The following is a 19,853-nucleotide window of genomic DNA, read 5'->3' as shown; positions in this document are numbered from 1 at the left end:
GTGACTCCACCACCTTCCTGGACAGCCCATTCCAATGTCTAATCACCCTTTTTGTGAAGAATTTCCTTCTGATGTCCAACCTAAACCCAATGGCTTGAAGATATTTCCTCTCGTCCTGGCACTGGCTGCCTGGAAGAAGAGATCGACCCCCACCTGGGCTCAACCTGCTTCAAGGCAGTTGTAGAGACTGATAAGGTCTCACCCGAGCTTCCTTTTCTCCAGGATAAACAAGTCCAGCTCCCTCAACCGCCCCTCACAGAATTTGTGCTCCAGACCCCTCACCAGCTTTGCTGCCATTCTCTGCCGTCTCCTCAGCACATGCTACGCAAACCCCCTCACGTCTCACATCAGCTGCTTCCCAGTGCCACTTCCCCTGCTGTGAGGAGCCGGGCACCACCGCACAGGCAGCGAGGTCTGGGGGACAGTGCCGCTCTGAGACACCCAAGCCAGGCTGTCTGAAACTGAGGGCTGAATGCAGTGCCGTTCTGTCACACGAGACCGAGCAAACGGCATTGCAGCCCCGTACACAGTCTCCTCCAACGCAGGTCCCCAAACCCAAAAGAGAACAAAACCGCATCGTTTCACCACCATCTTACACCACCAGATTCCAAAAATAACCTGCTATCATTTGCTTTTACGTGATAGGCAAAGAGAGAAGTTGTAGGAGAAAGTGGAGAATCGCTTAATGCCAGCAGATGAGTTGTTTATGCATGTGCTTTATGGATTTCACATGCTGGAGGGACAGTACGCATACTTAGCCACTCACTTCATCTGAGAAAACCTGAGCACAAATTCGATAGGAGAAAAGTAAAACAGGTATTTTTGAAAGATAGAGTTTAGTTAAATCGAAAGAGGTAAAAAGAGAAGAGTTACTGGAACATGTAACATGTCTTGTTTTCAAGGTGAGTTCACAATCATTCTTTTTCAGTCCTAGTCATAGTGTCAAAATTCAGTGTGTCACCACCTAGGTTTTCAAGAGACACATGCAGGCAGACACACAGCATGTAAAAGAGCACATTTTCCTATTTCTAACCTTTGGATGTTAGAGACAGCATTAAAAGTGTTCTTTTCTAAGACTGAGAAATGGAGTACCACTTTTTAAAATATGCTTAAAGTATTCCTCACTTTCTTACTGTTTCTGGAAACCAGGAGAGATTTTCCTAACTTTTACAGTTGAAAATAATTATTTGAACCAATAAAAAATTTCTTCTGCAAAAAAGCTTCTCATATAATTTCTTATTTCCTACCTAATTCTACTTTGCAGCTGCATGCTTCACGTCTGCAGAAAAAATACCATGTAAACAAGATGATGGAGGACTACATTGATGCATGTGCAATAAGCAATAATTAAATATCCGTTGATGGAGTTGTTTTGCCAAAACAAAGTAAAACTATTTCAAAAACCTGCCACCTTATTACCTCCCTTTGTGCTGGTAAGGACACAACTAAGCACACCCAGCATACAAAGTGGCTGGGTCACTCAGCACCTTCTTAATGCTTTCTGTAAAACAAACAGCACACAAGGCACTGCTAGCATAGCTTCACAAAGGATTGCTTGCAATGCTTCAGTTGCTCCTTTAACTGAATGTGATTTTTTTCCTACAAGACTTTAACGTTTAACGAGCGCGGCCAAATATCGTCACCGTGCCTAACAGCAGACTCCGGCATGCGCTGCAAAGCCAGCTCGCTTGAACACTCAATAAATCAGCAACACTCAAGTGAGGTGTATTGAACTGTTACCTATCAGAGCAGTGTTTGAGGCTCTTGACAAACCTTTTTATCACACTGAAGAGTTTCTTTCAGATGAGAAAACCTGTTACCGTGCTGTTTGTTTGACAGTGGGAGGAAAGAGGTTGCAGTTGAGAAGTTTTTGGCTGTAAACTGGAATAAAAGTCAAAAGTCTTTCAAAATCAACAATATTTTGTGTAAGTGAAATAGTATTGGGATTAATTAATGCTCTTTAATTAATTCATTAAAGAGTAAATAATAGGATCCACTGCAACTAGTGTTGCAAGCGGTGATTCCTGCCTGTGAACCTTCAACTCATGCATGCACACATGCACCATTAATGGATTATAACAAAAGATCTGGAGGTTTTTCTATAAAATTTCTACTGAACACTATTAGCAATGGGATATATTCCAAGATACTACATTTGGTAGCAGCCCTAAGGTAAGTAGCTCCCTTAGGTGAAGTCAGTGGTAAATAAAAATAAGCAGGAGTGCCACGGAGAACTCTGAACTAAATTTGAACAGGGATTTGTTTCATACACAGCTAAGTGTTTCGTTTCTACAATGCTTCCAGCATCTCACTGATATGTCTAGAAAGTGAAATGAACTCATCTGGGTTAAGTGTCTTCGTTACTTTCTCACCATGTTTTCATTTTAGGCTTCTCGTTGTCAAACCTATACAGCCAACTGCTCAGTTATTTCATTTAAGTGCTAGAAACGTGGCTAAAATTTTGTAGCTCACTGCAAAAATAGGTATGTAAGAAACCATGTAGTTTGTCCTCACTGACAGCAGATGGTGCTGATATGTTGTGCCTGGTACTTCTTTGAAAGCTGGTATTCAGGTTATCAATACCATGGTAACATCACTTTTTCTCATCCATTATCCCTAAGGTCTTTAGCTATAAAATTGCTGTCATCATCATGTGTCAGAATTTATCGAGATAAAACACAAGTTTGTAGTTTGAAGGTGAGGTTTGGACATCAGCAGCAATACTCACAACAATTAAGCACTGACTGAAAAAACACGTTTTAGGAAAAGTTGGATTCATCACATCCAGGCTGCTGGACAAGGACCACTAACACTTTTAGGACCCAAGCATTTCATGGTATGAAAGTGAGGGTGCTCCTTGCCAAACGATTGCTGACAAGACGTGGTGGCAGCTTACACCATATCCTGGCAAGCAGGGAGATCTAAAGAGCTGGTCATGGAACATTGCCTTAAAAGCAGTAGATGGCAGATTGTCTCCATGACAGAGAAAGAGACAAGGGAACAAAAAATGGTCTTTTACCTAAGTTTTTAGGAAACTTTTGCTTAAATAAAGGCCTACTTTGAGAAACCTGGCTAGCTAAGGAACACAGGGATTTAGATATCAAGGGTATATTGGATACCTATTCAGAGATGATGTAATCAGTGCCTGTGACACCCAAGATAAACCAAGAGAGCTGTAACCAATTGTGTTAAGAAAAAGATTATCATTTAACAGTGTGAGGGGGTCTGATAAAGATTTACCACCAGTTTGAGTTTTGAAATAGGTGGGGGAAAAAAGCTGAACATACAGAGGTGAAAATTTGTTTCCATTTTGCAGTTTCAATCAAGAGAGATATCTAGGAACCAAGGCCTTCAATTTCCTGCCAGAGCAAAAAAAAAAAAACACTATATCCTAGCTTTGTTAAGTGCTCACTAAGCAGAGATCCTGAGATATGGGTACATCTTAATTTTTCTTCCTGTATTCCTTCACTGTTCTCTAGATTTTCAGGCACTACACCAGAAAAATCCCAATCTTGTTGCCTGCTCAGTGCTTAAGCTCTTCTGAGTGGGTTAAAGGAACAGTTCTCACAGCACTGGGCCTTTCTAAAAGTGGCTGACAGTTGTACTAGATGGTGGTTCTCATTTATTAAAGGGAGTTTTGACCCTCAAGTATTTCTACCCACAACAGAAGGCAAAGCAAGCAAGGGGAAGGAAGGAAGGAATCAGGAAAGAAATGGGGACTCGATTCATGTGGCTGTTCTCATCACATTATTTCACACTGCAGTGAGCAGCTGTTGTTTAGACTCCAGAATGAAATATTGTTGACCAGGTAACTGGAATATTCTGGCAATGAACTCAAAGCTTCCTTTTAGCTGTACAAAGAACTCCAAGCTTCATTTTAGCTGTACAAAGGAGAGGTAATTAAGAGGACAAGAGGGGGAAATAGTTCCTGCTTCTTTGCTGGGACATTAAAACCAACAATTAGCATCTCAGTCCAATACTCTGCTCATTAGAAATCTCCCATTGCATTTATCTTTGCCTGCACAGTAAAACTGATTGCAAACATGAGGGGAGTGAGCTCCAGAAATAACTATCCACTATTACTCTTCAAATGAACCCCAACACTCAAACGTTTCTATGTTTGAGTGAAACTACATTGAGAAAACTGTATTTCCTATGCAAACAAGTGAGAAAATAAAGGAAAAAAAAGAACCCTTGTAACTGTTACTTGTGTGCTGCATTCTGTCACAGTAAGAATGCATCATGTGTATAGACTGGCATATAAAAGATTGAATATTGGTTATATACAAATTTTTCTGACTCTTGCCCATTTGTACCACACTTTTACCTGTATCTAAACCTCTTTTATTTCCAACACTAAATTTAGCAATAACAATCTGGGCTGGAAAGCATATGAGAGTAGGTCAAAGCTCTATTTAGCTCAGGGAGGAATTTGTCACCTGTTACTTTCTGGTTGTATTGGTTTAAAAAGAGAGAGGTGGACACAAAAAATGCCAAGAAAACCAGGGCACCAAGGGATAAGTGCACTTTGATAAATTATATTAATTTTCATGTAACACACAGTTGACTCCCAGGATTTTCAGTTTTAATGTGACCTTTAGCTTTCATAAAACAATAGTCTATTTCTTCATCAGCACATTACAGTAATTTCCTTGTTTTGCTTTTCCATGGACAGATCAAAAGCTGTCCTGCTAAGTCATCCATCCCAGGCCTTTCTGCTGAGTTTCACTCTTCAACATGTTCTCCCTTTTTTTGTGCAGGCTACTAATCCATTTCAGCACACCACTACTACGGTCTAAGTCAAGGCTTACAACATACTGGGATCCTGTACTGGCATTAGAGAGTGCATACAAGGTAAAACTACATTTTGTTTAGCCTTGGATAAACTCTAACTGAACAAAAGAACCTCTGGGTTCATTGCCAGCTGCCAACCGTGTAGCTAAATAATATTTCATCCTGGAATCCTGAGAGACTGGATTAATAAACTGCCAAAATAGCATTCAGACATGGTTCTTTCCAAAGCTTCCCTAGCAGCTTCTATTGATAGCACAATACTTATTTCTACACTACTAGTACCAAACTTCTGTATGTTGTTGTACAGTTAAGTATTGCAAAAAGTAATTATGAATTGCAACTATATCCATATGAATATATGAATCCAAATAATTATGAATTGCACTATATCCAAGGCTTCAGGCACCTGCTGTAGGTGATTCCTCTCGTGTTGTCTTGGACACAGAGCAAGGTTTCTAACATTCTTTCCTGGATAAAAGTAATTCACTATACAACTTAAAGAGCACTGTCATCTCTCAATGCAAGCATGTTTCATTCAACACCTGTGAGTTCCTGAAATCTGTTGTATCTCCATGTGATTTGCCATGGAAATAAGTCCCTCGTTTCACAGACTAATATTTAGGGAATCATGTCCAGCTGTATTTTCAATATAGTTGAATGCACAATCTAAGTTTTCAGTTAAAATGTTTTTTACTTTTGTTTTTCTATTTCACTCTTTCAGAACTGATTAATTGACAATCATCAGACCAAAATAGATCTTTACAATGTACAAATTTACAAAAATAATATCCCTCACCTCCTTATTGAGATAAGGACTTCATCAAACCAGGTGTGCAGCTTTTAGATGACACAGGTTAAGTCATACTCTCAGCACTTATAAACTTAATGTCAAAGAAAACCAATTTGTACCACACTCTGTAGGAGATGCACATCAATTTCAACTCTTTCACTTTTTGAGCCTCTAAAACCCTTCCTTGATATTCAGGGTGTAGGTATAGGTCAAATAATGTCTGTCAACCCACAATTTGTAAAATCCCCTCCCCTCACAAGAGATACAAGTCCATTCCAGCTCCTCTCAGAGACACTGTGAGTCTCTAGTCCTGCAAAGACCTTGGAACTTCTGGATTCCTGAGCCCACTCAAAGGCCCACTGAGACAAAGGAGACTGTGAATTTCACCTGGAGACACAAATTTGATCACAAAATTAAAAAGAGCGGAGCACACTACAAACGTATGAGAAATGGAACTATCCTAGGGACAATCAGACCAAAGAAGAATAAAATGGTATAACTTTTTTTCATCTCTGCATCTGTTTTATTAATAACACCTTTCACACAAAGAGGCCAGTGTGAGAGATTCAGCTACTGATTTGATCCTCATCTCTTCCTTTCCTGTTTGTTTTGTTGGCATCCACTTGCTCTGCACTGCACACCCCAGAAAATCCTGAAGTATGTGTCACCCATTTCTCCAATCATTGCTTCAATCATGTGAAGGCATATTTGATAACTCTAATTAGACTTCTGAAAAAAGGTGTATAGAAGTGCTAGGTGCCTACCTCTCATCACCTAATGCAACCATCCCTAGGGCACCAACCAATTGCAGAGAAAATAATACAAAGGAATTTCCTAAGTGAAAAAAAACTTTATTTAGAAACTTTATTAGAAAGCTGAGCAGTGGCATGTCATGGGTTCAGTAGTGATTTTTTAGCACTCTTCACCACTCACCTTGAAAAATGATGCAAAATGTCCCAAGGCCAAAACCTGTTGGAAGTCAAACTGAAATATGTTAGGAAAGCTCCTTCACCTTTTTCTGCCTGAGATCCACCTGAGTTAGGGAATTACAAAGACAGAAAGCTTTAGTGACAGGCTGAGAAAGCCCATTAGATCACAAACCTTCAGATCACATGACATTACAGAAGAATGATTTCTGGTGAGGTCCTGAACTACAACAAGCTTTTGAACAAATGAAACAGGAGATTGTTCATGGAGTAGCCCCTGGGTCAGTCAAGACAGGATAAGATATGAAAAATGTGCTCTACACTGGAGCCAGGCAAAATGGTCTTTCCTGGAGTCCCAGGAAAGTCCCATGAAATGTATCCAGACAATTCAGGGATGAGCTCTGGAGTTCTGGAGTCAGTGATGCAAAGGATCTGAGGCTTTCTACATCTCAGCTGAAAAAGAGATCCTTGCAGCTTATGATGGGATTTGAGCTGCCTCAGAAGTGACTGGTACCAAAGCACAGCTTCTTCTGGCATCCTGATTACCGGTGCTGGACTGGATGTTCAAGAGGAAAGTGCCCTCCGTGCATCATTGCACTGGTGCTATGTGGAATGAATGGATTGCTAAGATCACCCAGTGAGCTCAAATAGGAAACCCAATCACCCAGGGACCTCAGAAGTCCTCACAAACTGGCCTGAAGGTGAAACTTCTGGATTATTGTCTCGCTTTGGAAAGACAGGTGCCTGCCAAGGAAGGCAGGAGCCCCTCCTGAAATGGAGAATGCAAACCCTCCCCACCCTTCCGAATTGCTATGAATTTTAAATTAAGGGGCTCTCAGGCAAAAAAATGTGGGAGCAGGAAATAACAGTTCTTTAATAGGGAAGGGGGAAAAAAAAGTATAAAATAAAACAATGCAATACACTAGAACAACAATGACAGAGTCAGAACCAAGCCGGACACTCTGTTGGTCAGGGTGTTGGTAGCAATCCAATTGGAAAAGTGGCTGCAGTCCTCCTGAGGTGTCAGATGTGGTCCTGTTGGAGCAAGGGAGTCCTGTAGAAAAGGATGTATTCTTCCTCTGCAGATCCGTGGAAGAAGAAGCAGCTGCTACTCCTCTAGGTAATCCAGTGGGAAGTCATGCTGGTATTCCAAAATCTCCAGATTATTTCTGGGTAGCAATGCTTGGCTCCTCCCTCTGGGCGGAGCATCTCACAATGGGATGCTATAGTTGGTATCAGCCATGCAGTGACATTCAATAGCCTGTTATCAGCAGATGTCCCCTGCTGAGAGAGGAGTGATTATGATCACTGAGAGAGAGAGATAAGGAGAATTGCCCACTTGACACCAGACAACTGTCATACAGATGGTAATAGAATACATCTTGCCTTGCAATCTGGAACAATTATCATCACCAGAGGAGGAAAATTTGCACATGCTGAGGAGGTCCTACACTACAATCAGCTGCCAGAAGATGAAAAGCAATGCACTCTCTTCACTGATGGTTCCTGACGTATTGTAGGGACAAATTGAAAGTGGAGAGGTGCTCTATGGAGTCCTACACTATGGAGACCCAAGGTGGATCCAGTCAGTTCACAAAGATGAAAGCTGTCCAGCTGGCTTTAGAGATCACTGCATGGGAGAAATAGCCAGTGCTCTACCTCTACACTTACTTGCCAATGGTGGCAAATGCTCTGTAGGGGTAGCTGGACCAATGGGAGAGGACCAATTGGCAGTGCAAAGGGAAACCCATCTGGGCTGCAGAAGTGCAGCACCTCTGCCCAGGTGGAGAAGCTGGCTGTAATCGTGTAGGTCCACAATACCCAAGAGCTGGGCTACTGAAGAGTGTCAAAACAATGGAGAAGTGGATTGAGCTGCCAAGGTTGCAGTGTCTCAGGTGGATCTGGGCTGGCAAGACCAGGGTGAATTATTTCTGCCTCAATGTACCCATGATGCCCCAGGTCACCAGGGAAGAGATGCAACATCCAGATGGGCTTGTGATTGATGGGTGGGCTTAACCACGGACACTCCCTGGTTATCCCAGACTGTGGCAGATTGGTTACATCACACAAGCCCACCAAGGCTTTAGTCCTGCCTCAAGCAAAGGCAAATACATCCATGGGATTGTTTTTGCTCAAGGACGTGGATGCACTTGGTGGGTATGCAGAAGGACAAAAACATGATGTGTATCTTAAGGAGGTTTGATTTTTGGGGGAGAACAGTCTGTAATACTGAATTGTATAATATTGGTTGCAGAATGGTACTGCCACTGTGTGCCATAACTACCATGGGGCACAAGGATGGACTGCTCCAGGTGCACCAATTGTGAACTGATGCAGCCAGCAGTGCACAAGCCCTCCTGCTCTGGAAGATGTCTAGGGAGGGTAGAACACACAATCATGGGCTACATGAACTCAACAGTCATCTTGAAGGGACAGCCATTGACTACAGAAATAATACCTCTACATGTACATTTTTATCTCCATATCTATATAGATGTTTATACACATATACATATGTATATGCCAGAGCCATGTGGGTCTCTCTGTCAGAGCCATGTGGGTGTGACTAAGTTTTTATCTGCCAGGTAGAGGGAAGTAAGGGATTCTCACATCCAGGAAGGGAAGGGCTGTGTGTGCCATATTGGTCTCTGTCTGAGAAAGCTGTATGACGCTGGGTCTGCTCAGTTACTGTGTGAGCATTTTTTTTTCGTGATCACCCTCTTTTATACATCGTTGTTAGTATGTATTGCTGCTGTTACTTTTCATTCTCTTATCTCATCGTTTCCAGTAAATTGTTATCTTAACCTATAATTCTGCCTTCTCTCTCTCTCTCTCTCTCTCCCTCTCCTTCTCTCTCACTGGTGTATGGATGAGGGACTGGAGGACAGGGAGAGATTCCATGAAATTTAACTTCCAGCTGGATTTAAATCATAACCCCCACAGGCAATCACAACAACAATTTACAGTGAAAAAAGGAATAGACTCAAAATCCAAGCTGACTTATTTTAGCAAGTGAGCTCTAATTGTAGCTGCATTATCTGCATAAGAAATCTGGAGATTTTACAAAAAATTAATGTTTTCATGTGTTTTACCAACACATGAAAAATCTTGAAGACTCTTACTGATTTATTCTTCATAGTATTTTATTTAAGATATAAAGTAAATATTGAACATAAATAGTCATTTGCTATCAGAATTTGAACAGGTGCTAGGTGGAAGGCAGAATTTAAGACTGATTTTGCTGCAGCTATGAAATAGTTGTGCCAAAGCAAACTACAGCCTCTTTTGACCTCATTAGCTTTAGTTGTTTGTTGAGGCTGTGCAATGCAAAGTGCAAATAATGGCTGCTAACCAGAAGTCAGTGTTTAGACAAGATGAAGAGTGCTGCTGCTGTCATATGAAAAGGACTGGAAAATGCTTGCCTTTTCCTTGAAGTTAGACATAGGGGCATTTTTATTTAGAAAAAATATTCAGGAAAATAAGGGAATAAATGTGAAATTCAATCTCTCTGCAATCATTGAAGAGCCAGCAGGAGTAGTTTAGTACTGCTGCTGTCTCATGATAGCCATGTTAGAATCTGGTCTCTACATGATCACCAACTCCACAAGCCACCTCAATGTCTGCCTGCCACCACACAGTTTCTGTGGCAAACTGGCAGGAACATCAGCTGCATCTTTGTGATGGAATATGGATGGGAGTTGCGTGAACCCGTATGCTTCAAAAACAGTGACCAGAGCAATTAATGACACCAAATATTGGCCTATGTCTACATAAAATTTGATAATGAACATCAAAGCAAGAATATTTCTATTACTGGAATGTGGAGAGTATCTCAGACTTGTTAATGGGCAATATTTTCTTTTTATGATCCATTGAACAACCCTGACAAGCCCTGCAGGAAAATGCCATGCTGACACTCAGTCTTGGATATCGTCTTTTGATCAAGGGATGAGCAAAATTGCTGATAAAAAAAGGCTTTCACAAATTCTAGCTATAACAAAAACCTTATGCCATTTCTAAATAACTCCATCCAGGTCTCTTCTGCCCTTTCCACCCTTAAAATTACTGACTTAATTAATATGCACCTACTCACTAGAAGTTAGCTGTCTTTCTAGAATGTAGTTTTAATCAAGCTGTCCCTAAGGTCTTAAGGTCTGGTGTTCTCCTTCAATTAACACCTAAGGATTTTACCCACCAAAAAAAAAAAAAAAAATCCCAGACAAAGTATATATGAAATTAGTCTGCTTGTCTTCAACACATGAACTCACTAAACCCTTACCTTGGAACCCCAAAATTAAAAGGTATTTTTCTTTTTTCTCTTTCACCACAAAATGTTCCAGTTGTCGGCAATTCTGCAGTGTCACACTTCCACAGCCACACATCCCATGGCTTGGAACCAGCAGAGAAGGGAAAAGTGGAGAAAGCTTACTTAACATGAGCAGGTAAAGAGCTCATTAAATGTTATTGCATCTACTTTACTTTATTTCTGCTGGGGTTTTGGCTAGCTCCCTTTACGCATTGCATGGACAATGCACCAGCAGAGAGAGAAAATCACAGTGAGCATAAACCACAAACCAGTATATTCTTCAGTTCAGCACACCTGCATGTCCAGGGGCTCTGTACAGATCCTCTCCCAGACAATAAGCATAAAGCACAAAATGTAAAACCACAGAATACAGCAAAAATTGGGTGTGAGGGTTCCTAGAGGTAGCCTTCCAGCTTCTCCATGGTCAGCTTCTGATGAAAAAAGCATGAAACATGGGCATCAAGGGACCAGGCTTTGTTCCCTGTGATCCCACCAACTCCTGCCTGACAGGAGTCCTTCTAATTTACTGTTGCCAAAACCAGTAATTTGGCTGTTTCCATTTGTGCAAGAACTTTGCCCATTTTTTATGCAGCTACTGTATGGCAGTGGATGTCTAAGTATCAATTTAAAATAACCCTTTATAGATTAAAGGAGATGTATATAGTGTACTGCAAGAAATATGTTTATAGCCTAACACCATGACCATGTTACATACCAAACACTTTTTACCAGTGTGTATCTGTGTGTCTGATAATTCTTCTGTGAGTCTCACTGAGAAACATCTTGTTCTCATCAGCCAGTTTTCAGCCTTTCTGATTAATAGGTCTCGGAAGTAAATAGACTTAAAAGTACATTTATGATCATTTTCTACTACTTTTAGATTGCATCTCAAAATTAATCAAGGATCCTCTTAACCATAGAAAACTATGAGTAAAAGCAATCAGTGGAACTGCCATAGCAGGTTCACTGAAAAAGTGGGTAAAAACAGTAGTCACAATCCAACAGGGTGGTTATTTCATTTTTGCATCCTACAAGAAGTGTACACTTTTAGTGTGTCCCTTCATTTCTGAGGAATTAATATTCCTGTGAGCATTACATAATTGTACATATATACATACACACACACACACACACACATATATATATATATATATATGCTATCTTTTGTTATTAATCTATTCCCTGCTGAATTCAGTGCAGACAGAAAGATTTTGTCTCTTTGGTCTGCTGTCAAACCAGAGCTTTCATACAGGATTTTGGCCAAAGCGGGAAAGGTCCTCTGCAAAAATGTAAATGTCTCTGAAATCATCCCAGGGTTGAGCCAACAGCATCCCAGAAGCGGCTTCAGCACCATTCCTGCTAGAAAAATGTCAGTGCTGCAGACATGAAGGACCTTAGATATTCAATGACCCCTTTTGCAGTATCCTAGCAGCCATACAACTACATGTTGTGCTGGCAACAGCAACGACTCTCCTTCCAAATACATCTCTGCTTGCCAAAAGCACAACAGTATGTGCAGGGTTTCAACTCCCCTAGGAAATCCTCTGAGGTGATGATATGCTGTCAGCTTAGCCATCATACAGGCCTGTCACAGTTGGACTGCTGTTAATGAGCATGGAATCATGCAAGGATACTGGAAAAGCTGAATGCTGAAAAAATTTTTTTTCTCCTCTTCACAGGAGAAAATCCCTACCCTGAGTGGAGCAGTGTGTCACTTGTGTGCTACAGAAATATAAAAATATCAGATACTGTTTCATGAGTGTTATTCGTGGCTCAGCTTTCAAACTAGTGGGTGAAATGAAATGTTTCTCAATGAGACTCACAGGAGCATCATCAGACACACAGATACACACTGATAAAACGTGTTTGGTATGCAACATGGTCATGGTGTTAGGCTATAAACATATTTCTTGAAGTACACTATATACATCTCCTTTAATCTGTTACTTTTTAACATTTCTCTTTGCATAAGGTAGTACCACTGACTAATGTTAAAAGTAGCATGTTTTACTCTAAAACTTTCTATTTCTATTCTGTCAGAGATGCTTTCTGCTATCTCTAATTAAAGTAAATATGCATACCTGATGCAAAATGAAGTTTACAGTAAAACTGCACAAATAAAATGGCAATTTAAGCACCATTTAATCATCATAACGAGTACAAATATACAAATACAGTTGCACAAGTGAAAGATACAAGTGCACTTTGTAAACATTATGGGTGTAAAATTCCACGATGGAGCAGCTGCATCGTGTTTAACCACCTGGGACGATCACTCCGCTTTCATACTGGCCAGCTCCAGCCACTGTCCTGTCAGCTACACTTGTCTGCTCAGCTGACTAAAAATCTCAGGATAAAACCGGGCAGATCTTCGTTTAATTTCTACTTTCATTAGCAAGCTGCTGATGGCAAGCTGCCGGGCCAGGAGCCACGGCGGCACTGCGTGCGAAGCCCATGGCCTCTCTGAGGTACAGTGCCTCTGCTGCGCTCTACCGTCTCTTCTCCGGCAGCCGAGGGGAAAGCGCGTTTACCCCAAGAGAAAACGGGGAGCGTGCCGACGGGTGGGCTGCGCTGCCAGCCTCACGCTGCAGAGGCCCCGCTCAGCCCTGCTCGGGACACGGGTGCCCGGAGCCGCGGGGGTCTCAGCGCGGCACCCATCGGAAGCGGTGCCCGCCGGCGGCGGTGCGGAGAGTGAAGGCGTTTCCCTGTGGGAAGGCCAGGGTGCGGATGGCGCCCGCCTCCCCCAGCGCCGCCCGCAGGCTGCCGCCCCCCTCCAGCTCCCTGCCGGCCGGGCGCGGGGCGGCGCCGCCGGTGCGCAGCCCGCGGAAGGAGCCGTGCAGGCGCGGGCCCGGCTTTGGGCGCTTGGCTGTGGGACTGCCTCCCGGGCTGTGTCCCGGGCTGCCCCCGGGGCTGTCCCCCGATCTGTCCCCGGAGCTGCCCCCCAGGCTTCGCAGGGCGGCGCGACACTTCTCCGACACGGCCCGCAGCATAGCGTCCACGCCCTCCGCATCCTCCGGGCCGGTCCCGGTCGGGGCGGCGGCGGCGGCGGCGGCGGCGGCGGGCGGAGGAGGTAAAGGATGAAGAGGAGTAAGAGGAGGAAGGATTGTCCCGTCGGCGCTTTGCGGGAGCATCAGCGTCTGCCGGCGAGAGGGAGCGCGAGTTCCACGATCTGCACCGCACAGCCCCGTCCTGTTTCGCACCACACTGTGTTCCGCTTCTCCATCCTACACGGCACGGCCCCCTCCCACACCTCACTGCTCGGCCCCGAACCGTACCACGCTGACACCCCCGGCCCCACCACTGCCCTGCTCCACCCCGCACTGCTTTACCCTACATCGTACCAATCCATGCTGCCCTGCTCCACACCGTCCACCCCACACCCTGTCCTGCACGACTCAACTCCCACAACCCCACATTGCACAATCCCATTCTACATCTCCCCCTTTCCAGGCCCTGTTCCACCCCTTGCTGCCTCACCCTGCGCCCTATTTCCCCCTGCAGCCGACATCACATTGTCCCCCAGAGACAAGCTGGGCCGTGGGGCAGCCAAGCTGGATGGTGAGCAGCACTCACGTCAAGGACAGCAGCCAGCTGCCTGGCCTGACTTGCCAGTTCCTTCAGCTGCACGTTGCTCTCCCGCAGTGTCACCAGCTCTTCCTGCCTCTGTGTGAGGGTCTCCTGCAGCTACGAAGGACAAATGGGGAAAAGGGGTGGTTGAGGCAGCCACATTGTCCGGGATCCAGGGGATACTGCATGTCAGGGCCCTGCAGTTGCCTCTACAGGATGCGACAGAACACAGCATAGGCTGGGAAGGGCTTTGCGGGCCCTACCTGGCTGTTTGCTTCCAGGGCATCTCCCAATGCTTTCTGGTGCTGGTCTGCCAGGTTCCTCCAGCACGGCTCAGGGGAAGCCAGGCTCTGTGGGGAAACCTGCACCAGCGTGCTGCTCTGCAGCTGCGGGGTACAGGGGCCAAAAGCCACCTCCTCACCAAGTGAGAAATCATAGTCAGTACAGTCCAGTGGTGGTGCCATTAAGGTGGATACATCTGGAAGGAATAGCCACAAGTGTTAAGTGCAGGTATTCAGGTCTGTTTCCCCCAAATCCAGCACACCATTCTGGTTCTAAACATCCCTCTGGAGGTTCCCTCTGGACATGTCCCTCTGAAATGCTTTTACTCTACTATGACATTTGTGCTTTCTGAATCCGTCTGGATTTAATTTTTCTCCTGTAGGAGAAAGCTCAGTGACAGCTCAGGTCTCTAAGGGGGTGAGCAGGAATGCACTACCCCACAGACTGTTCCATGGTGGGACAAAGATGCAGTGGGGATCCAATTCCAAAAGCAAAGCAAAAAAAGAGGAGACTGAATGAAGCATGACTGCAGATATGCACATGCAGGTACATTTCGCTCAGGTAAGGAAAAATATCTACTTGCCAGGTATAAAATCACCAACAGTATCCCTGAATTCCTGGAAATCAAACTCCGGCCCATCCTGGAAGCAGGGACCCTGGCAGGGATGAAGGAAATGATCCAGTGAGCAGGGCTCACGGCTCAGACCTGCCCACACCACTGCCCATACTGTTTCAACAGTGTCTGCTGCCTGTGCTCAGCACCTTATCATAGTTCCAGCACTCCCAGGCACCATCCCCTTGCCGCTTGTAACCCATCTGACACATGGGACAAGATGCTGTCCTCTGATGTGCCCATTTCACAGGTGGGAAACATGAGGCTAGGGAAGTTGCCAGCAACCATCTGCTTGAGAGAGCTACCCCTTCAGGTGCCAAGTGCAGCCTACACTGTTCTGAACAGTAGGTTTACCTGCTGCAGGATCACAGGGCCAGCTGGGGTGGTGGGAAGGATGGGGGCAGCGGCTGCCAAATCCTGCCAGTTGATGGTGCTGAGCACTGGGGACAGTCAGAGACAAAGGTGAGTACCACGGGCAGGGGTGGACATAGTGATTGGGGCATGGCAAAATGAGAAGTACAGCTGAGGCGCACCTTCGATGTGCATGGCCAGGTATTGCAAGGCTGGGAGACAGGATGCAAAGGCACCAGGGAGAATACAGTGGGGTTCATGGAGAGGGGTCGTGGCCAGGGGAACACGGTGGAAGGTAAGGTGGGGGTGTCACGGCTGGGAAGCACGGTGGGGGACACCAGAGAGACGCAGAAGGAGGAACGGGGAAGGGTACACGCCTGGGGGTTAAGGCTGTCCGCAGCAGGCTGACTCACCCAGGGCGGGGGCGGCGGCGGCCGGCGAGGCGCCGCTGCCGCGCGGACGGGGCAGGGGAGCTCGGGGGCTCAGGGCGGCCGGGGGCGTCCACGCAGTGTCCCCGCCGGGCCGGGCCGGCTTCTTGGCTAGACGGACGGGCTGGCCCTGGACTGTGTTGGGGCAGATACTGCCGAAGGCTCGGCGGCGGCCGCCCTGCTCCATGCTGGCGCCGTGGCCCCGGCCGCGGCTTCTGCTCCAGCTCCAGCTCCGGTGCCAGCGGGGGCCCTTCGCCCCGCGTTCCGCTCGGCGCCGCCCCGCGACCAGGGGCGCGGGGGGCCGCGGCCATGGCGGGGGCTGCCCGCCCGCCTTCACTCCTCCGGGGCGCCGAAACCTCCCGCCGCAGCCCCGGGCCGCGCCGCCGGCTCCCGCGCCCGCGGAACCCTTCCCCGCGCCTGCGGAGCCTGGGCGGGCCCAGGGGCTGCCCCGGAGAGAAACTCGAGGAGGGAAACTCGAGGATAGGCGCTGCCTGCCCCGCCACCACGGCCGCCCGTCCCCCAGCAGCTCGGCGCTGGGCTCAGCCCCGCGGCTCTCTGCCGGGCGGTGCGGGCGGCAGCTTTGGGGGCTGGGCTGGTATTTATAATGGTGTTTGTTAAATCTCTCTAAGGAATAGGGTCCGTCTGCGTTGAAAGCCACGGGGTGGGGGGTGGGGGGTGGGGGGTCGGGCGGGCGGGCGGGCGGGTGTGGGTTGTGTTATGTACGAGAAAAAAACCCGTCCATGGCATCTTGAATGTACCGATCCGCGCACCGGGAGAGGGTACCCTCGCACGGGCAGAGGGTCCCACTCGCTGCTACGGCATTTCCAGCAAAAATCATCGACGGGGTTGGCGAAGGTTGAGCTGCCCTTTATTCCCCCGTGGTGGTCTTGTAGATATTTTTTATAACAGCAGCATAGACAAGGTTCGCTCGTTCTGCCTGTAACACCAGACGGTAGGCAGGACTTGGGGCACCGCCCGGCGTCCGGGTCCCCCCTGCGCTGAAAGGTGAGCACTCCCTAGGGCAACTCTGGGGGTCTATAAGGTCTTTTAACACTGCTTTTGTACACAGATACAAATGAAAAAAATGAAATATTTTACAACACTACGACGGTTTTCTGCCTTTTATAGGGCCAGCCTGTTCAGGAACGTGCATCTGGATTATAGACCTGCTAGAAAACTTAAAAAAACAAACAAACCCAGCTGTTGTTATTATTCCACACTCTGTTTTCCTACACTTATGTCAGTGTATCTATAAGACCAAGGCAGCGGGTGGCAGTTTAAAACGGGTGAAATAAAATTCCATAGATTGGCTATAGAGCAGGTAATCTTCTATTGCAGCACTGGAGGTGAGGGGGATTTCTTCACATAACTCACCCACTTTTGTCAAGTGCTGTGGTTTATTTTTACAGTAAGTATTGCTTAATATTGCTATGTTGTTATAACATCATCATATATGTACCGGAACTTATTTACATATTATCTCATGGATATAAATTGTTCTTCTGTACTGTGCTTGTGCTTCCCCAATTTAGGTGTTCTTGGAGGTCTTCTTCAATTAAGATGTTCTTCACATCTGAACTTTTCAACTTTGTCTTTGAACCATGCAGAGTTATGGTGTTCCTTGGTCTTTCTGGATCTAACTGGTCTAATTTCTTCATTTTGTGGCTAATTGGCTTTACATTTGCTAATTACTAATTAGTTCAGCCTGCTTCTCCCCAATATAGCTATACCTGTCTATTACTATTTGTCTGTTTTTGAAACTATTCACCTGGTAAGTTTCTGTTTATTTAAGCATTAAGCAACTAGTTAACCATATACTGGCTATTACATTGTACAGAAAGTTATGATTCGGGTTATAATAGTATCTTATAACTCAAGATGTATAAGCATCTTGTAACTTTGGCTCAAGTTATTTAGGCATCACAGGGCATGTTTATTTTGTGGGGGATTGTGTTAACTGACAGGGTGAATTCGTTATGTGCCAATGTATTTCCTCTCCCAGCTGCGTCTGCATACTGCCAGCCAATAAACGTATAGAGGTAACAAGCAGAAAAGAATTTACTCAACATTCAGCTTGTCCTTACAACGTTATCTTTATGGACCATTCCCCAATTAAATAACACAGTATGTGAGATTCAGTAAATTATTTACATGATGGACTTAAAAAAATACAGCAAAGGGACAGTGCAGATGACATGACATATAAAATCGTTTGCAAAACGCCATCTAATTTTTAAGCTCCAATGACACTAAGGCTTAGTGGATCAGACTGCACCGACTTTGTGGAGCACAAACGTCGAGCCAGAGCCGTGTTCAACACCGCTCTCTGTCAGCGGTTATCCCCAAGCCAGGGGCACTTCTGGGCCACCTCCGAGGGCAGGAGGAGAGACAGGGACCGCCCGTTCAGAGACACCAGGAGCTGAAGCTGGTCCATGCAGTCCCGCAGGATCCCTTCCGGGTAGCCGCTGATTCGCAGGTCCAGGGGGCTGCGGTGGCGCAGGAGCCGGTCCGCAAGCCCCAGGCTGCTGGCGGCCAGCAGAGAGGGCGCGTATTTGGTGAAGGCATAGTCAGCCAGGCTAAGCTCCGCGACCCCCGCCGCCAGGCTCCGGGCGTCCGCCGCCTCCCCCGCGTCGGCCCCGCGAGCCTCCAGCCGCACCTGGCTGAAGTGCTCCAGGAAGAAGCTGGCGGTGGGCGCCGCCAAGTCGAAGTCCAGGCGATGCAGGACGATGCACTCCAGGTTGCGGAGCTGCTGGCGGGTGAACGCGTCGCAGCAGAGGGCGAGGAGCTCTTTCACGCTGGGAGGGTGCACCTCCACCTGCGTGTGGGGACAGGAGTGAGGGCGCTGCCGATGGGAAACAGTCATGGGGAGCTGGCGCGGAGCTCGGCCGGTCTGAGGCCCCCTCAGGCCGGCCTCAGCGGGCCGCCACCCCCGGTGGCGGGGCAGTCGGGGCCGCCCATACCTGTTTGCAGGCGATGAGCAGCGCTGTTACCCCCAGGAGCTGGAAGCAGTCGGCGGCCACTGGGGTAGTGGCGAGAAAGCGGTCGAGGATGTTGACGGCCAGGCAGAGTGCCTCCAAGGAGAGCCCGAAATGCCGGTGCACGGGGATGAGCCAGCTGACCAGCTTGCAGCGCGCCTCTGCCGTCACCTACGGCAGCGGCAGTGGGGATCAGGCGGGGCCGACCCCGGGCTCCGCCGCCCATTCCCCGCCGCCGGCCCCGCTGCCCCCACCTGCGGCTGCCGGGCGAGCGGCTCCCGCGGCTGGAAGCGGCTCTCCAGCCCCTTGCGGGAGCGGTACCAACTCTCCCCGTAGTCGCGGAAAGCCTGCAGCTCCTGCGCGTTCTCCCCCGCCGCCGCAGCCGTCCCCGTTCCCAGGCGCCGCCGCCGTGCCGGGCGCCGCGGGCAGCCCCCAGGGGAGCAGCCGGGCCCCCGGCGCTCCGGAGTGCCCCCGCACCGCCCGCTAGTCGCCGTCACCATGGGGCGGGCGGCCGTGCCAGGTCCGCACCGGTCGTGGCACTGGCTATTTGAGCGGAGTGGTGGCCGCCAAAGCTGTCACCGCCCGCCTCCCGGGCACCCCGCCCCGCCCGTCCCGTCGTCTGGCACTTAGGGGGATCACCGTCTCCAAAACAAAATCCGAGCAACCGAAACGTGTGTCTCTTCTCTGCCGCTTTCCCTCGGGCAAGAAGGCTGCGGTGGTGTCGCCATGCGACCTCCTCGCCCTCGCGCGGCACAGAGAACAAGCCAGACAGCAGTGCCACGAATGCGGCCAGCTGAAGCTGCTGCATCGATTCTGCCATT

General features: G+C 47.3%; 2 protein-coding genes across 2 annotated transcripts; both read right to left on the bottom strand.

Annotated features, from left to right (window-relative positions):
• Positions 1–13,458: 13,458 nt before the first annotated feature.
• On the bottom strand, positions 13,459–14,849 carry MCIDAS (multiciliate differentiation and DNA synthesis associated cell cycle protein). Its single transcript, XM_059837115.1, has 3 exons — positions 14,647–14,849; positions 14,390–14,500; positions 13,459–13,953 (listed from the first exon to the last, which is right to left on the bottom strand). Exons 1-3 carry the CDS (start codon positions 14,845–14,847, stop codon positions 13,459–13,461), a joined length of 807 nt encoding a protein of 268 aa, XP_059693098.1. The 5' UTR covers positions 14,848–14,849.
• A 3,250-nt stretch (positions 14,850–18,099) lies between these two features.
• Positions 18,100–19,851, bottom strand: CCNO (cyclin O; the record flags this gene model as incomplete). The annotated part of the gene is given in 4 exon segments (XM_059837007.1): positions 18,100–18,872; positions 19,018–19,203; positions 19,287–19,598; positions 19,600–19,851. Coding segments are annotated over 4 exon segments (1,236 nt in total), but the record flags the coding sequence as incomplete, so codon positions are not given.
• Positions 19,852–19,853: the final 2 nt, after the last annotated feature.

The sequence above is a fragment of the Haemorhous mexicanus genome, chromosome Z (genome assembly GCF_027477595.1).
Source record: "Haemorhous mexicanus isolate bHaeMex1 chromosome Z, bHaeMex1.pri, whole genome shotgun sequence".
In the NCBI taxonomy this organism is placed as follows: domain Eukaryota; kingdom Metazoa; phylum Chordata; class Aves; order Passeriformes; family Fringillidae; genus Haemorhous; species Haemorhous mexicanus.
Note: the sequence above shows the minus strand (reverse complement) of the source record. Positions and strands in the feature narration are given on the sequence as shown.

Coding starts and splice junctions, on each gene's coding strand:
- MCIDAS (XM_059837115.1), bottom strand. CDS start 14,847: ATGGCACCACCACTGGACTGTACTGACTATGATTTCTCACTTGGTGAG. Junction 14,501..14,646: donor CCCTGGAAGCAAACAGCCAG/GTAGGGCCCGCA, acceptor TGTCCTTCGTAG/CTGCAGGAGACCCTCACACA. Junction 13,954..14,389: donor AGCTGGCTGCTGTCCTTGAC/GTGAGTGCTGCT, acceptor TCTCGCCGGCAG/ACGCTGATGCTCCCGCAAAG.